This window comes from Cervus canadensis, chromosome 19, assembly GCF_019320065.1.
Source record: "Cervus canadensis isolate Bull #8, Minnesota chromosome 19, ASM1932006v1, whole genome shotgun sequence".
NCBI classification, from domain to species: domain Eukaryota; kingdom Metazoa; phylum Chordata; class Mammalia; order Artiodactyla; family Cervidae; genus Cervus; species Cervus canadensis.
The window spans coordinates 7672031-7691543 of record NC_057404.1 but is presented as its reverse complement, the minus strand read 5'-3'; the positions used below and the strand labels follow the sequence as shown (position 1 = coordinate 7691543).

General features: G+C 37.0%; 1 protein-coding gene across 1 annotated transcript in view; it reads right to left on the bottom strand.

Annotated features, from left to right (window-relative positions):
- The window catches only part of RFC1 (replication factor C subunit 1), a 73622-nt gene that overhangs the window by 33692 nt on the left and 20417 nt on the right, over positions 1–19513 (bottom strand). Inside the window, exon 4 of the mRNA XM_043438184.1 lies at positions 16545–16667. Within this exon, the coding sequence (XP_043294119.1) occupies positions 16545–16667 (123 nt within the window). The remainder of the gene's footprint in view (positions 1–16544; positions 16668–19513) is intronic.

The window sequence follows — 19513 nt, the reverse complement described above, 5'->3', positions numbered from 1 at the left end:
ATCTTATTCAGATGGTTCTGCAAAGTCTAGGTGACATTATACCCATTCCACATAGGTACAACAGTCATGCAAATCACCCACAGCAGTCCTAGTAACCACAGAGAACATAATCTGAAACTTCTCTCCTACGATAACAACAAAATGAATTGTTATAGGAACCCAAACAATTTTTTTTTATAATTTATTGTCAGTTTTAAATCCCTACACTCAGTTAAGGTATAGCACAGGCAAACTATCAGTGTTCAGCAACTATTCTACCTTAGTAGCCAAAACAAACTACACAAAACGCCCTTAAAAGAAGATTCAAAACAAAATTGCTGATATCTGGCTTTAATAAAAATAAGAAAACAACAAACCCGGAAGCTCCTAGGTATGGACACCAATGTATCTCCTTAGGCCGTAAGTGCAAAGTTAAAACCATAGCTAGTATGTATAAGACTGCCAATCATATCTGACAGCTTATTAAATTTTATAATTTTTACTTGGTTTAAGTTCAACAACTGTACTTTTGGGGAGGAAGGACTCCTTTAATGGAGAAAAATACACTGTATTTACGAAATGACAGTCCTCTACTAGTTTTTCCCTCACTTTAAAAATGTCAAAGGCAGTAGCATTTAATTTCCACTACATCCACCCATGCGTACAAGCAGTATGACAGAAAATCCTAGAACTGAATGGATCAAGTCAACCACTATGTTTTTCTGTTACAGTTCTTCCCCCTTCACTCAAGACCTTCATTTGTATACAAAATATTATAACTGTCCTTAAGGAACTGATTCAGACGAGATCAACCACTGCTACCTCAAAAAGGAACAATGGTATTAGAGATATTTGCAATCCCTAGCTTAACCCTTTCTCTAGCAATCTCATAAATATTCACAGGTAACAGACTAGTATGAAATTTAGTGAGATCAAGAATTTTTAAGACTATCAGATTAAAAAGATTGTTGGCAAGGGTATAGGGAAATGGGACCTTCGTATATGCAAAAGGATTTTCTGGTATTTAAAAACAGTAAACGTTAAAAAACCTTTATGGGGGCGCAAACCTGCAATATATATCAAAATCTCAACTATGCATACCCATTAGTCGAACCCAGCAATTCCACCTCTAACTAATTAGTCTAAAAACAAAACAGACTTCCCTAGGGATCCAGTGGTTCAGATGCCACACTTTCACTGCAGGGGCCGTGGGTTCAATTCCGGTTAGGGAACTCAGATCCCACATGCTGCAGCCAAAAAACAAACAAACAAAAAACATGCACACAAAGATGTATGCACAAAAATGCTTGTCATGGCACTTGTCCATTCAAAAGTAGAAAGAATAGACTGCAAGAGGGTAAGAAAAGATGAAAAAAAACTAAGGGACTGGAACTTCCCTGGTCCAGTGGTTAAGAATCCACCTGCCAATGCAAGGGAGATGGGTCTGATCACGGGCCAGGGAAGATTCCCCATGCCGAAGAGCAACTAAGTCTACGTGCTGCAACTTCTGAGCCCGTGCTCTGCCACAAGAGAAGCCGCCACAACAAGCGGCCCACACATCACAACTAGAGAGAAGCCAGTGCTCACCGCAACCAGAAAAAGCTTGTGCAGCAACAAAGCCCCAGGGCAGCCAAAAATAATAACTAAATAAAGGACAAATACAGTTGAGGCAACAAAGACAGCCTCAACCATGAAGTGGCACCAAAGACAGAGGTAACTGAACACTGTTTATAAAGTGGGAAAACAAATTACCAGAATATCTACTATTATAAATTCAATCCTGTAATGGATTCTATGCTCCAATAGAAAATTACAATGCATATACATATTTACTGAATCAAGATATGCTTATGTTTAAGTGATAAAAGAGACATAACAAGATGTTTAATGATATATCTAAATCTACTCATTTATGCTTTTAAATTCATGTTCAAAGATCTGAAAAGAATAAAATGTTAGCAACTTTTATTTCTAGATAGGGGATTATGGGTGGTTTTAATTTCTTTCATCGCATGTTTTTCATCTTTATATTACATTTGTCTTTCTTTTTAACCTACATCTAATATTTACAACAAATAGACCATCTCCTAGAAACTCTGTCCCTTTGGCTTTCTGAGACACAAAAGTTCGGCTTCAGCTTCTCTCTCCATTTTTCTTTGCTACTTCTTTCATTACTTATTAACATCTCTGCTTATTCTGTCACTAGCTTCAGGGACTCCATGGTATCTTTCTATCTAATATATGATATAATAAAAATTTACAATAGCTATCATTATTGGGCATTCAACTTCATGCCAGCTACTCTATCACATTCTTTAGAATGCATTACCTTTAGTCAATGAGTTTTCTTATTCGATACATGGACTCCACATGTATTGAATGTGTTTTCCACATTCCTGGCAAACACAGACTGGGCTTAAACACTTTCAAAACAGAGCAGTGTAACTCAACGCAGCCCCTCTTTCTTTAGTGAATAGCACTACTGTACTCTTTAGGAAAGTTCTTCCTTATATTAAGCCAAAATATTTCCCTGTGAATTCTACCTGTTTTCCTTTTTTCACATTCAGCATTTGAAGACTGCTCTCATTCTCTTCTTTAGCTCCTCTTCCCTACAAACAGTAAAACAGTTTCAAATGACCCATCATGTGAGTTACTGGGAAGATTAGATTTTTAAAAATCAAACTGCCCAGTATAGCAGCTCATCATGCTATAATAAACATTCAATAAATAATAAAGCGGTATTCTCTGGTAAAAACAATACTGAGCCAGAAATCCAGAAAACTAAAATTCTAACCTGACCTCAACTCATTTTAATTAACTATCTGAGACTCACTATCCTCCTCTGCAAAATGCTGGACCAGACAAACTCTTCAGATTTTTGTTCTATAATTCTGAGAATCTGTGGATGGTCACATACATTTTGTAGCTTTCATACTCAGTACTGGTGAGAATGTGGTAAGTATGTACTAATATAAACACTAACTGTGAAAGTGTAAACTAGCACAACTTTTCTAGAAAGCAATTTGGCAAAGAAGTTTATAACATTTAGCACAGTAATTCTTAGAGATAATCAGAGGTGCTGACAAATATTTATATACAAATATATTCATCACACTATTGAGAACATAAAAATGTAAGCAACAAAAAGTATTTAAAACTGGAAGGACTATATAAACTGTGATCTAATCATATAATGAAAGAGAAAGTGTTAGCTGCTCAGTCTGCGACCCCATGGGCTGTAGTTTGCTTGCCAGGCTCCTCTGTCTGTGGAATTATCTAGGTAAAAATACCATTCCCTTCTCCAGGGGATCTTCCCAATGCAGGGATCAAACTCGGGTCTCCTGGATTGCAGGCAAATTTTTTTATGTCTGATGCACCGGGGAAGCCCAATCATATAATAGATTCACGCAAAACCAAAAATGTATCACTTTGTTCTTTTAAGTTAGCCTTAAATATCATTCCTAAAATAGAGTTTCTTTTCACAGCCTTCTCTACTAGAGATCTCTTTACAATGGTGGAGGGTAAGAGAGTTCTTCTCTGAAATTTTGGCTTAGAATACATGGATTTAAAATTAAAAACATCTTCAAGCTATAGATTCCAAAAATATTTTATACCTAAACACAAACATAATTTTATAAACATTTTCATAAATACTGAGTAAAATGTAATTTTCAAGAAAAAATTAATATTCTGCATGAAATATCAAGTATGTTTTCATTATACTAAGAAGAAACTGTATCAAAGTTCCTTTTTCTCTACTAACCACACACACAGAAAAAAATGGTTCTTCAGGCCCCTGGAAAGCAGGAGCAATTCTAGTGAAACACAGTTATGCAAGAAGAAAAAACAAATTAATGTTTTATTTAATACTTATTTAGTGCCTTGTGATTTGTGCACTTCTCCACAGTCTTTATAGTTATGCAGGGAGAACTGAACACCAAAACGTAAATTCATGATCCTGTGCTTCTTAGAGAGGATTTCATCAGGTGAATACTGAGAAAGTCACAGGCGTGTCTGAGAGCATCCTGTCACTTGCCTTGATAACACCAGAAACCCTGAACAAAGCAGCATCCCTGCTCTACGTGTGACTTCTGAGCGAGCCGTCCTAACGTCCCTTTGTGCTCACATGCTCAGTCGTGTCCGGCTCTTTGCGACCCATGGACTGTAGCCCACCAGGCTCCTCCGCCCGTGGGATTTTCCAGGCAAGAGTACTGAAGTGGAGTGCCATTTCCTACTCCAGGGGATCTTCCCGATCCAGGGATCGACCTTGCACCTCTTCTGTCTCCTCATTGGCAGGTGGATTCTTTTCCACCAGCGCCACCTGGGAAGCCCCTAAAACTCTTCTGGCCCTGCTGCTGCTAAGTCATTTCAGTCGTGTCCAACTCTGTGCGACCCCACAGACAGCTGCCCACCAGGCACCCCTGTCCCTGGGATTCTCCAGGCAAGAACACTGGAGTGGGTTGCATTTCCTTCTCCAATGCATGCATGCATGCTAAGTCGCTTCAGTCATGTCCGATTCTGTGCGACCCCACGGACTTCAGCCCACCGGGCTCCTCCTAGATATTTCAAAAGCCATATAAAAATATTATGAAGTTCTAGAAGGCAAAAAAGGCCAGGGATTAGAACAATGCAACTACTGCTTGACAAAGACCATCACTTAACAGGTGTTATGACCAACCTCACGTAAAATAAGTATTTTACAATTCTACACAGTGTATAGGGATGAAACATGCCAAATAAAGCTATGGTTGTTTTCCTTTTTTAACATTTATTCTTGTTTTCTAATGAACCTAAATTTGTTCTGCCTTGTCAGAAGCCAAAGGCAAAATTGTGTTCTCTTCTTCCCAGAAACTTGTAATAAAGTAGTGATAAATAGATCTATGTCAAATTTCTGTGACCTACTTGAAAATTTGGCAATTGAACACTCAGAATCTCCCCCCAGGATATTTGACTCCTTATAAACAAACACCATTTATTTTTATTTATATACAACAAACCTCAAACATGGTAACAGTCACCACATAAACTAGCATTATCCAACACACAGCAGAGGAACTGCCTGGAAAAGAAGATTGCTTTGCCACTCTGAGTTAGATACATTCATTTATTTAAAAGGGTAAAAAATGAAAGAGCAAGAAAATAATGTGCAGCTCTCTAAAAAAATCTAATTCTGATGTTCCTACTGCTCAGAGTTTGGGATTCTGATTTTTTTCCTTCAGTGTGAAACACACAGAAACCAAATTAATGGAGACCATGCTAGAGAATCTGGTTACAGAGATTTAAAATAATTTATTTTGCAACAAGTCAAAAGCTAAAAAGGGACTCTGAGTCTTTAGAGCCTTTTTCTACTAAGTTCTTTTTTAATACCTCCGTGAGTCAAAACTCCCAACTGTAATTTTGGTTATAGACAAACAGAAAGGTTCATGCATATTTCAAATCTTCAATAAATATCTGTCAATTAAGTGGATAGAAGAGAAATTACACATACCATCTCTGCAAAACTTATGGAGTGTGAGAATCAGATATTCTGTGGTGAATCAGATAGCTTTCAGTATAATGAAATAAAACTGAGACTGACCATCTTTAATCCATAAATTAAAGATATCATGATTCTTTACTAACAAATCCTCTTACAATCAAATGGAGTCAGTTATATTTTAAGAATAAAAATATTTAATAATCCATGAGGTGTACAGTGAGGTATGTAAGCAATGATATTTACCATTAAGAGATAAAAGCACCGACTCGGGCTGTGATGTTATCTACCAGAGTCCCCACCACAGCGGGAGTAACCGTCCATGGAAAGTCACAGCTGGTTTCAGTTATGAAGAAAGCGCAACCCAGGAGAAGAATGTGAAATACTCTGCTACTTACTCGCCCCCTTCCTCCCTCTCCTCTGCATCTCTCAGGAAAAGAAAGAGGAGGTTTGGAGTTAGGGGAGAGAAGCCTTGGACAACTGGCCACAGGCACATTTTCCAGAGCTTCTAAGGCATGAAACCAGTTATAGAAGGAAACCTGACTGACCAGAAGCATTGAGGGAGGGGTTCAGCAATGCAATTCCCCACTTCCACTCACATTCCCAGTCCCTGCACGTGAGAGAATGTGACAAGTGTGGTTTCGGTGTAACAACTAAGCATAAATCACCTGTATATTGTTTTATTAGTACTTACTGACATTTTCATAGCATAATCCTACTTAGCATTTTGGAATACGATCCTGTGTCGCTCATAGTTTCACAAGCGCCTGACAACAAAATACATGTCACTATAACAAACAACAGTCTGTTCATCTTCAGAGATGCTTCAGACAAATAACCATTCCAGATACTCTGGTGCTTCACTGTTCAGTATGACCTTTTAAATTCTCCCTCTGCATATGCCACTAAATTCTTTTAGGTCAAATACTGAAAGAGGAATGAAGGGCAAAGTAGGCAAAAAATTTTTAAGAAAGCATCTAGCTCTTATAATGATGCTTTAGTCAAAATAAATCTGTGAATAAAAATTGCTGAAGGGTATCAGTGACCTTTGAATCATGACATAAAATGGAAGAAGTCTCTAAAGATTAAAGAGAAGAAGTAGAGTCCTAATTTCAAAACGAGAAAGGCAAATCCCCAACTACAATAGAACCAGAAAGGTTTGGTGACAATTCTATGCATTAATACCAAGAACAGGTCAAAAAGAGTGTTTACAGATGGCCAAGAGGCACATGCGGGCTTTCCTGGTGGCTCAGTGGTAAAGAATCCATCTGCGGACGGAGGAGATGCAGGTTCAATTCCTGGATTGGGAAGACCCCCTGGAGAAGCAAATGGCAGCCCACCATAGTATTCTTGCCTGGGAAATCCCATGGACAGAGGAGCCTGGCAGGCTACACTCCACGGGGTCACAAAGGAGTTGGACACAACTTAGCAACTAAAACAACAGGCATGTGAAAAGACGCTCAACACTGTAAATTACTACAAAAATGCAAATCAAACTACAATGAGGTATCACCTCACACCAGTCAGAATGGCTGTCACTAAAAAGTCCACAAGTAACAAATCCTGGAGAGGGGTGGAGAAAAGGGGATGCTTGTACACTGTGGTGGGAATGTGAGCTGCTGCAGCCAGTATGGAAAACAGTACTGGGGTTACTCAAAAAACTAAAGCGCCAGAACTACCACATGACCCAGCAATCTCACTCCTGGGCACATATCCAGACAAGATTATAATTCAAAAAGATACGTGCACACCCCCGTCCCCGCCCAGTGCTCAAAGCAGCACTGCACAACAGCCAGATGCATGGATGAAGGAGATGTGGTGAATGTGTGCGGCGGAACACTGCTCGGCCTTGACAAAGAGTAAAACACCGTCGGCGGCGGCCATGTGGCCGCAGCTACAGATCACCAGCCAAGTGAAGTCAGAGAGAAAAAGACAAACACTGTACGATACAACCTACAAGTAGAATCTAAAATATGACACAAATGAACTTACCTACAGGAGAGAAACAGACTTACAGAGAATACACCTGCGGTTGCCAAAGGGGACAGAGGTGGAGAAGGGCTCCAGTGGGGGTGAGAGGTGAGCGGGCGCAAACTGTGATACACAGAGTGGATAAAGAACAAGGTCCGACGGTGGAGCACAGGGAACTAGAATCAATATACCGTGATGGGAAAAATATGAGAAAGAATGTACATATACGTGTAACTGAATTACTTTGCTGCACAGCAGAAATTAACACAACACTGCAGATCAGCCATACTTCAATAAAAAACTAAAACAAAAAAAGTATTTAATAGAAGCAGAGGATTCACTGACATTAAACTACACTGGCCTAAGCCATCCTTTATTCCTTGAGTTATAGGACTAGTAGATGAGAATACCAGAAACAGGGATGTCTGGATTTCAACAAAGAATCTACCAAAATTGTCTTCTGATAGGCCATGGCAGGGTTTTTAACCTCTGCATCATTGACATTTTGAGCCAAATAATTCTTTGTTGTAGGGGGTTTGAGCACTGTAGGATGTTTAATAACATCTCTGGCCTCTACCAACTGGATGCTACAGGATCCACCAGATGTGATGACCAAAACTAGCACTCCAGATATGCCAAAGTTCCCCTGGGAGGAAAAATCACCCTTGATTAAGAAGTACTAATTTATGGCAAGATGGAGAAATACAAGATAAGTAACAGTGGTTTCTGAAATTCCTAAGTAATTGAACAGCTATTCAAAAAAAACTGAAAAGCTGTATCCAGGGTGCTGATATGGATCATGTCCATTTTGAAAAAGGTGTGTGTGTGTGTGTGTGTGTGTGTGTGTGTGTGTGTGCACGCTCAGTCACTCAGTAATGTCCAACTCTTTGGGACCCATGGACTACAGCCCGCCAGGCTCCTCTATCCATGGAATTCTCCAGGTAAGATTACTAGAGACGGTTGCCATTTCCTACTCCAGGGGATCTTCTTGAGCCAGGGATCGAACCTGTATCTTCTGCATCTCCTGCATTTTACTAATGATCCAGAAAAATGTACATAGATAGGTTCATCAACTTGGAAGATATGAAATTAGATGATATGAAAATTTTTTAAAAAGTGGATGGGGACATCCAAAGAACTACAGAATTCATCCACAGTGAAGGTTTGTGAAATGGTTTGAAAGTTGATTCTTTGAAAGTAAGTTTTCCTAAGGTAAGTCAGCCCTAAATATAAGGTAGTTTTAAAGATCAATGAGACAGATAGGAAATACAAGCCATATAATAATGTTATTCTGTTCATGAAGTCTGTAAAAAAACTGCTTTGAAAAAAATTTACAATACCATATGACACAAAACATATGTTAACACTATTATAGTCAAACTCCCCCTGCCTTTCACTGTGGACACAGGGATTTCAAGTAGAGTAAGAGATTCCCATACAGATGATACTGTAATTAAGAAAATAAAAGGTATAATACAATACTAAGTAGGAGTAATCTAGTTTAAGTAAATCTATGAAAGTTTACAAATTCAATCTCTCCCCCAGGAAATGCTTCCTAAACCTCCAAAATAAAAGCCATTTCTCTCATGCCCAAATATCCTTGGAAGATATTTCTATCACTGTTAATTGTTTCCTTATGTTACAATTTTTAGTATTTAAAAAAGATAACCTGATAGTTTATAAGCCCTTGAAAATAGGACTTTCTCTTATCTATTTCATAGACTGTCCAGTACACTGTTGGGCATACATGGTAAACCATCACATTTGTTAAATAAATAAATCAGTGAGAATTTAATATTTTTAAAATATTTATTTGGCTGCCCAGGTACTAGGATATACGGGATCTTTAGGTACAGCATGCGAACTCTTAGTTGCAACATGTGGGATCTAGTTCACAGCTCAGGAATCAAACCCCGGGCCCCTGCATTGTGAGTGTGGAGTCTTAGCCACTGGACCACCAGAGGAGTCCAAAGAATTTAATATTGTTCAATGAAAGTATTCAAATTTATAATTTTAAAAACAGATGACAGAATCAGAATACAAAAGCCTGGAATCCAAGATACAAAAGCCTGGAATCAAGATAAAAGTCAAGAGCTTCAGAAAAAAATCTAATAAGAATAAATGTAAAGTTCCTTTTCTGGACCTGAGAATCAAACAGTAGAAGCCCCATTCTATTCTTCATAATATAGGTGGATGAACTACATTCTTAAAAACGAATACCACTGAATCTCAAGAAACACTATTTTTTTTTTTTAAATTTTATTGATTTGGCTGCACTAGGTCTGAGCATGTGGACCTAAATCCAGACCAGGGATCAAACCCAGGCCTCCTACATTAGGAGCACAAAGTTTTAGCCCCTGGACCACCAAGGAAGTCCTACTACTCTCTCTTAAGTGATCATATTCTTCATCGTGAACTGCCCACTTACTGATAGTTAAATATGTTCTATTACAATGAAGCATATTCATATGCTTTTATGAATATCCAACAAGGATATTCATATAATAATCCAATATCCAAAATAAGAGTATGAGAAAAATTAAATGCATACTATTAAATTATATGCAAAAGTTTAAAAGAATGAGATACGGTTCTTTCTGTATTGAAAGAAAGAGAGGCTGGGGCAGGTGGGGAGGGAAGGAGGAGAGAAAAGGCGATAAGAAAGGAGGAAGGGAGGGAGACATTAAGTTATGAAAAACCAAGCTAGAAATGTTACAAGATGCCGCTCTCAAATAAATACATGTGTGTATATACGTACATATATATATATATTTTATCTGTCCACTGGTGCTCAGACAGTAAAGCGTCTGCCTGCAATGAGGGAGACCTTTGTTCAATCCCTGGGTGGGAAAGATCCCCTCAAGAAGGAAATGGCAACCCACTCCCGTATTCTTTCCTGGAAAATCCCACAGACAGAGGAACATAGGGGGCTATGGTCCATAGGGTCGCAAAGAGTCAGACACGACTGAGCGACTTCACTTTCTTTCTTTCATATTATATAGTTTAAATTTATAGAGCTATGTAAGGCAAAAGGGATGAAGGAATGGAATATTTTTTATTTGAATTAATTATTTTTCAGTGAGAATGTGTTACTTAGATATTTTTAAATAATATTAATATAAATACTCATCCTCCAAAACCTAAACTTAGTTTCTTTTATAGTCTTAGTGCACAAATCAATATTTGTTTTTGAACAAATATAATGAAAGAAATATAATTCTTAAGTTCCCTCTCACTTCAAAGAATTCTGTCTCAGTCATGCTGGGTTTCCCTGAAAAGTCTAAGAGAAGGTCTCTATCCTATATAAAATCCATTTCCATTTATCCAGTACACAAAGCTATAGGTCACTAAAAATTAGCACATACATCTCCAGTAATATTTCCTACTGCTACTTCCCCAAGTCACGGATACTTCCTGGTAAACCTGGAGAACACCACATTCCCAATTTCTTCCCACTTAATGTTCCCCAAATAATTATAACTTTAAGAGCACTCTGCCTCTGGAATTACATGTTCACTAAAAATTACCAGTCATAACAACCCACAGAATGGGAGAAAATATTCGCAAACAAAGAAACCAACAAAGGATTAAATCTCCAAAATATACAAACAGTTCATGAAGCTCAACATTAAAAAAAAAAAAAACCCAAACCCAAAAAAAAAAAAAAAGGGCAGATCTAAATAGACATTTTTCCGAAAAAGACTAAATGGCTAAAAATTATATGAAAACATGTTCAACATCACTAATTATTAGAGAAATACAAATCAAACCTACAATATAACAAGATATCACCTCACACAGGTCAGAATGGCCGTTAACAGTAAGTCTACAAATAACAAATGCTGGAGAGAGTGTAGAGAAAAGGGACGTCTTCTCCACTGTTGCTAGGAACGTAAAGTGATACAAAAAAACTAAGTATAGAACTACTATGTGATTCAGCAATCCCACTCCTGGGCATATACCCAGAGAAAGTCTTAATTCCAACAGGGACAAGCACCTCAATATTCACTGTAGTACTATTTACAAAAGCTGAGACGTGGAAGCACCTAAACGTCCACCAGCAGAGGAGTAGATAAAGAATGTGTGGTACATATATACAATGGAATATTACTCGGTCAGGAAAAAGAATGAAATAATGCCACTTGCAGCAACATGGGTGGACCTAGAAACTGTCACACTGAATGAAGTATGTCAGAGAAAAACAAATATCATGATATTGCATATATGTGGAACCTAAAAAAAAAAAAGAAGAAATGAACTTATTTACAAAACATAAAGAGTCACAGATAGAGAAAACAAACTTATGGTCACTAAGGAAGGGGGGATAAACTGGAAGATTGGCACTGACATATACATACTACTATATATAAAACAGATAACAAATAAGGACCTATCGTATAGCACAAGGAACTCTACTCAATACTCTGTAATAACCTACATGGCAGAAGAATCTAGGAAACAGTAGATATAAGTGTATGCATATGCATAACTGATTCACTTTGCAGTACACCTATAACTAATACAACATTGCAAATCAACTGTACTTCAATAAAAAAATTTATTTTTTTTTTAAATTACCAGTCATAAACAATTCTCAAGACAGGGAAAACTCTCACTATTTTCAAACAAACACCCACAGCTCCTGATGAAACTGCATAATAAAAGGTCACCTTTTGCCAAACAAAACTCAAGGTCTCTCACTTCATTAAACAGCTAAAGTAAATATATTTACCCAGTACTTTGGATTTTTACCAACCTTCAAAAACATCCCACTACAGTCAACAGTTGCTATGAAGATATGTATAATATAAAGAATTTTTTCCCTTTCCTGTAATCTGGGAAACTAATGTAGTTAAAGTACTTTAAAAATCAGTGAGTAATAGAAGATAAGTTTAGTCAAACAAAGTGATGATGAAAAGTATGTCATGGAGTTAAATGATAAGCCTAAAGACCTGTATAATAATATAGCCTAAAGACTCATATAATAGTACAAACAAAAGCACCTGAAGTAGGTTAAGTAGGTTATTTTCTAAAGTAATGTTATTTCCTAAATATATTTCTCCTTGTTTATAAAGCACTATGCAACAGAAATAAAATGTGACCCACATTTTAAAAAGTGGAAAGAATAAATAAAAAGTAGAAAGGAACAGATGAAATTAATAATATATTTCATCTATTCAAAAATATTCAGATGATTTCAACATGTAATAGATGCTAAAAAAAATTATTAATAAGATAATTTATCTTTTTTTAAAGTCTTTGAAATCCATTCTTCACACACACCAACCTTCCCACTTGGGCTAATCACATCTCAGCTGCCCCACAGGCACAGGCAGTGGCTCCTATTTTGGTCGAAGAGCATCTATAACATAAGTGGGTCAGACACCATTTCTAAATTTCTAAAGCACAGTTATATAGTCAAAAGAAGCCCTAAATACCTAAGCAAAAGCAAATGTCTTTAGCATAATCTTTAAAACAGATGTAGGTAAACAAGTCAAAATATGAGAATAACGGTTAACACTTACTAAACATTTCATATGTACCAGACCCTACTTCAAGCACTTGTCAAGCGTTATCTCATTTGACCAAGCACAAAAGCCGCTGATGCTGGCACTAGTGACGCCCTCATGTTACAGACGAGGGAATTAGGACACAGGGGAGGTAAAGGAAGGTTTAACCCGGGCAGCAGGAGGTTTAACTCCAGAGCTCATGCTCTTAATCACTATACATGCTACACTGTAAGGGAAAAAAAAGTTGATTTATAAAAGATAAAATATGGAATAGTAAAGCAAAATCATTTCTTTAGGAATTAATAGGTTATTAAAACTGAGTCACATAATTCTTCCTCACAAGCTCCAAACTCCAAAAAGAATAAAATAAAAAAAAATTTTAAGTTAGAATTTTTATTTGTAAACTATTATTACCACACATATTTTATTAAAATGTATGATAAATGTTTATATTTCTAACATGAATATTTATTCATAATCATTGAAAAACTGTAGATTTAGCTTTAAAAATGAATAAAAAGATTATTTTGTGGTCAAGAAATTTCAAGTTTATTGCAAGCTGCACTTCTCTGTTTCACAAATTCATTTCATTTCTGATCTCATTATGCTAATTTTATTGCAGACTTCTTTTTAACAGTCTCATTCTCTTTTATGAAGGGGAGGAAAAGGGCTTATCTTTCTCCTAATCACCTATCATTCGAAGGTATAAAAAGGTATGAGAAGATAAAACAGACAAAAAAAAAGTTAGCTTCTTTCCTATATCTCAACTCTAAGAAAAAGCAGAAAACTATATAATAGCATCATATTAGATGAATACATTGTACCCCAAGATTCTTTGATAAAACCAGGAGACAACATTCACTTTCACATGCACATACCCTTGGCAGAATGACATAAATACTGTCTAATGGTCATAAAATTTTCAGATAAGATGTCAGTTATCTCCTCAGAAAATAACATTCAAAAATACCTGGTCTGAAATAAACAGTCCCATGTTAAAGACAATCTGTGACCAGAGCTTAAATTGTCTGACCTTTCTGTGTACCTAAAAATCACAAGATAAGGATAGCCTTGATCCCCGGTTGAAGGCCATCGCTGTCTGCCCACTAACTTTGACGTTTTCAAGGTGTCACTGGAAAGCCTGATCACACCACCTTCAGTTACATAATAAACCTATCACCTTACTGGTTTTAGTATCCCTCCCACATATTTAAAACTTGACAAAGGTGGCCAGATGTTGAGGGGGCCCTTTTAATGGAAGACCGCATTTGCACAACATGCATGAGCAGATATTTAGCAACAAAACAGGTTCAAAAGTCAACCTGCCACAAGCCATAATGAAGAAACATCTCAGCTTACAAAAAATGTTATAGAAAATATGCTCATGCCACTTAAGATTTTCCCTTTGGTATTTGAACAACTTTATCAAATATGCAAATGTTTCAGAGAGCCTGCAAAGCTCATCTGTGGGCTTCTTTTGTTTTTATTTTTCCCTTTTGACAGCTGGCTATTCATGTTTCAGGCACTGGGTCTGGCCCTTTCATGTGCATCACCCTGTTAGGTTGTCCCAACTGTCCTATTCAATGAGAGTTTCTGCTTTACAGAAAGGGAGGCAGAGTCACTGACCTTCAGCCCTTTAGAGTTAGATGGGAACCAAGGATGTATCCCCCCAGGCAGGGCTTCTTTCAGCTTCTTTCTGTAACACAAGGACGTCTTTCCTGTTTCATTCCCTACTTACTGACCAATTTATCTACCATGGGTACCTTCACGCTCTCAAGTACCAGCTCAAACATGTAATAAAATTCCAGTAACACTAAAACATGAAAGGTGAACTGTAGGGTATGTGAATTCTATCTCAATAAAGCTGATGCTAGAAAATAAAAAAAAAATTAAACATAAGCAGGATAATAACATCAACTTTCCAATTATCCTAATAGTAAATCATAGACAGCATGGCTGAACCACAGGTAATCCAAAAACCTAATCTATAACTCATCTCTCAAATGTTTATAAATCAGTCCCTTACTGTTGCTACCTTTTTAAAATACTTATTACTTCACTCAGAGATTACCGTAAGAGTCTCAGCCTCCTCAATTATTATTTTTCCATTTTCCCTGCTACGTTAAACTAAATTCTAGTTTTCAAGGTCTTCCCTAAACTGGCCTCATATACCACCCATTATTACTCATCATGTGGGCAAGCAATCTCTTTGGGGTCCTACGAACATATCAAGCCTTGTGCTGGATGCTGTGCCTTAAATAATCCCATCCTATTAGCCAGACGTGCTTGCCTGGTGGCTCAGGGGTAGAGAATCTGCCTGCCGATGCAGGAGACATGGGTTTGACCCCTGGGTCAGGAAGATTCCCCTGGAGAAGAGAATGGCAATCCACTCCAGTATTCTTACCTGGGAAATCCCATGGACAGAGGAGCATGACAGGCTACAGTCCATTGGGTCGCAAAAGTCAGACACAACTGAGATTAAACAACAACCAGACATATTCTTTCCCTCCATCACCTGCTCATCCTTCAAGGATTAGACCAAATCCTACCCTCTCCTTTAAGCTGTCTCCCTAACTAGTGCATATTGCAGCCTCAGGCAATTCCTACAGTACTTAGGAGTCTTTAGTCCTATCTTTATATCCCCAGCACCTAGTAACCAGGATGGAAAAGACAATCAATAAAAGCCTATTGAATGTAAGTTGTAACATGCTGTCCCAAAATAATTATGCAGTTTTTACCCTATCTCTTCAAACCAGGTATATTCACTTCACTGGCAACACAAGTAGCTGAGTGCTAAAAACAACGCTGCCGGGGGTCTACCTCAAGATGAACAAGCCAGTGAGGTGCATCAGACGCTCTCATGGCCTGCAAGCATTTTTATCAGGAACTGATTCAACAGGCTCTGTGAATTTGAAGACAGTCTCCTCTAGGAGTTAACAATGCTCAAATCAAAATGACTTTATAACAAATCCATCCTAATTTTTTTTTTCCTTACGATGACAATGTAATTCAGGGTCTCTCACTATAAAAGAATACTGCAGTTATTTATATACGATGACAATTATTTATACTATGATATCTTAAGATTAGTGTACATTTATAAATGTCTTATTTTTGGACCACTCAAAACAGATCAAATAAATATAAACACAAAAGCAAGCATATTTTTAAAGCCACTATTAAATCTTTAGGGTCACCAGAGAATATGAGGAATTCAAGTCACAAGATTACAGATTAGAAGGCACAAATTTGCAGTCATTATATACTTAAGATTGCTGCAACCTTAAAAGGTTAAAAAAAAGAAAAAGTTTTTAAACAATCCAATAATAGTTTAATGTATGATTCAAGACATAGTATCAATATATATGGTTTGATATGGAGCCCTTTAAAAAAAAATTCCAAGAAACAACTACCCTGTTATTGGCCCTCAACTCACAGGAAACGCCAAAGATAATTACAGCCTTCCCCTGATAACTACAATTCTACACAGAGAAAAAGGCAACTGAAGTTCAGTTCAAAGCGAAGGAGACACATGCAGACACCAAGACAAGCTCGAGAACACAGCACAGTGCACGTCCCTCTGAAACAGACAGACGTCGCCCCCTTACCTGTTTCTGAAATGTACGTGACAGGATCCTGCGGTCGGGTTTTGGCAGGTTTAGAAGACAGTGGTGATTTTTCTGGTCGCTTTTTGGCATTTTTTACCTGTACTGTTTCCTCTGATTCTGAATCTGAATACAAGAAGAAAAGAAAAACTTTGAAAAGAAATAGTATTAATATAGTGTGCTTTTAAGTTTTTTATTGGAATTTATTATTGCTTTATAACATTGTGTTAGTTTCTGCTAACACAAGTGAATCAGCCATATTCACACATCCTCTTGGACCTCCCTCCCACCCTACCCCCATATAGTTTGCTTTTTTTTTTTTTTGCCATGAAACACAGCCTGTGGGATCTTAGCTCAACCAGGGATCGAACCCAAGCCCACAGTGGTGAAAAGCGCCAAGTCCTAACCACTAGACCACCAGGGAATTACCTTAAAGTGATTATTATTAATCAATTCCTCAAGATTCTTTTCCAAGCAAATCTCTTTTAAAATTCTCATAGATTATCACTACCCAGTGGTTAAGCCTTTCTATTGCTGCAGTAATAAATCAACACAAACTTACTCGCTTAAAACAACACAAATGTATTATTCCCAGTTCTGGAGGTTAGAAATCCAACTTGGGTCTCTGGACTAAAATCAAGCATCAGGATTGCTGTGATCCTTTCTGGATACTATACGGAGGAATCCATTTCCTTGCCTTTTCCAGTTTCTAGTGACTTGCAAGTATTCCTTAGCTCATGGCCCCCTCCCTTCCTCCATCTTCAAAGACTGCAGCATTAGGCCAAGTCCTTCACATTGCCATCTCTCCAGTTTTCTGACCTCCTCTCACAGTCAATTTCTAAACCTCCTCTTCTGCCTTCCTCTTCTTTGTGACTACACTGGGCCCATCCAGATAATCTCCCCACATGAAGGTCGTCTGATTATCAACCTCAATGTCACCTATAATTTTAATGCCACCTCTTTCACCATGCAGCCGAACATATTCACAGGTTCTAGTAACTAGGGTGCGGGCATCTCTAGGGGCCATTATTCTGTCTACCACAGTCTAATCACCCAGAGCACTTAAATACAAATCAAGACAAAGTGTAAATACCTAGTGTATGTCTGGTACAAAATAGGAGTTTCAGAAATTTCAGTGTCCTTCCTCTTCCTCTCAACACGCATTTATAAATCCTGTCTCATACAGTTCTAAAATGTATCAATTATATTTCTACTTTCCCAAAAGACGGAAACTTATAGGGAATAGGGATATGTACTTATTTCAAATTCTTTATTATATACAGCAGTAAAAGCCTCACAATAATCATTCAAGTACTTTTAGAAACTTTGCTATCACTGTCAAAATCCTGATAACCTGTAAGTGCTTCCTCAGGTTACATACTTAATTTTAAGAATTCATACCGGATAGACCTCCAAAAGAATCAAAACCTAAAACTTTTACCATTATTTTAGCATACCATAAAAGGCATGCATAAAATGTATGTTCCCTATCTTAAAAATACAGTTGACCCTTGAATATGGGTTTGAATTGCACATGTCCACTTGTACACAGATTTTTTTCCTTCTTTTTTTTTTTTTTAAAGTTCTACCACTTTATTGCTACTAACCCATCTCCCTCCACCCTTGGGCACACATGCGCAGTCATGTAAACCCATGGAATGGAGCCCACCAGACTCCTCTGTCCATGGACTTTTCCAGGCAAGAATACTGGAGTGGGTTGCCATTTCCTTCTCTGACACAGATTTTTTTCAAATAAATATGTTGAAAAAAACTTTGGAGATTTGCAACAATTTGAAAAAACAGACACACCACATGCTTAGAAATACTAAAAAAATATTAAGAAAAGGCTATGTCATGAATACAGGAAATATATGTAGATACTAGTCTATACTTACATAGGTATAAGGTGATCTTCAATATAAAATTAATCTGTGTTAGTCTTCTGTTTTATAACATTGCTTTCAAAGAATTACACTACTATAAAGTATGCCTCTCTGTAAGTGGGTAAACTGCGTAAGAGCCTATTTATCATAACAGGTAAGTGGGTTTTTTTATGTAACAATGTTTCCAATACTGTATAACGAATATGACAGTGTTACAGTCATACCGTATGCCAAAATTTTAACAGATTCATTAGCGCATAGGCTAGGCTATCATGAAGCAATCCTATCAATTACATGGGGCTACCGTAAAACAATCATACTGCTGCTTCTTCATTATCAATGCAGGAATTGTTATACCTGTAAATACAAACTTCCTTTTCACACCATCTTTCGATTTCTGATGTCAAGAGTTAGTAATACATATAACATCTACATCTGTATTATAATAGTCAGTAATATGTATGACATCTACAGTATTTTTTATTATATTAGACAATACTGATGTATGTACTGAGATTCATCTTATAAACAGATGACATAAACTTATAGTATCAATAATTAAGTACAGTACTGTAAATGTATTTTTCTTAACATTCCCTTAATAACCTTTTCTTTAGCTTACTTTATTGCAAGAATACAGTATAAAACACATATAACATACAAAATATGTGTTAATTGACAGTTTATGGTATTGGCAAGGTTACTAATCAACAGTAGACAATTAGTATTTATGTTTGGGGGGAATCAAAAGTTCTATGTAGATTTTCAATTGAAAGGCGTGTCAGAACCCCAACCCTCATATTTTTCAAGTCAATCTTATAGTCAAAGTTTTTAAAGTGTGTTTGTTCCTTTTTAACTGCAACAAAAAAGGACCAAATCAAAAGGACAAAAATGAAGTTTTAGATCTTTGTTTGTAAAGCAACATTTTTTGGCACCCTTTTTCAAATTCAGTTTCCAAGAACCTCAGCTGAAAGAGAAGTTAATACAAATACTTTAGCATATTCAAAGTAAGTTTCAGACACGCCATATATCCCAAATCTCCACAGAACAAAACTCTATTAACATATTTCAGCTCTGATAAATTCTGTA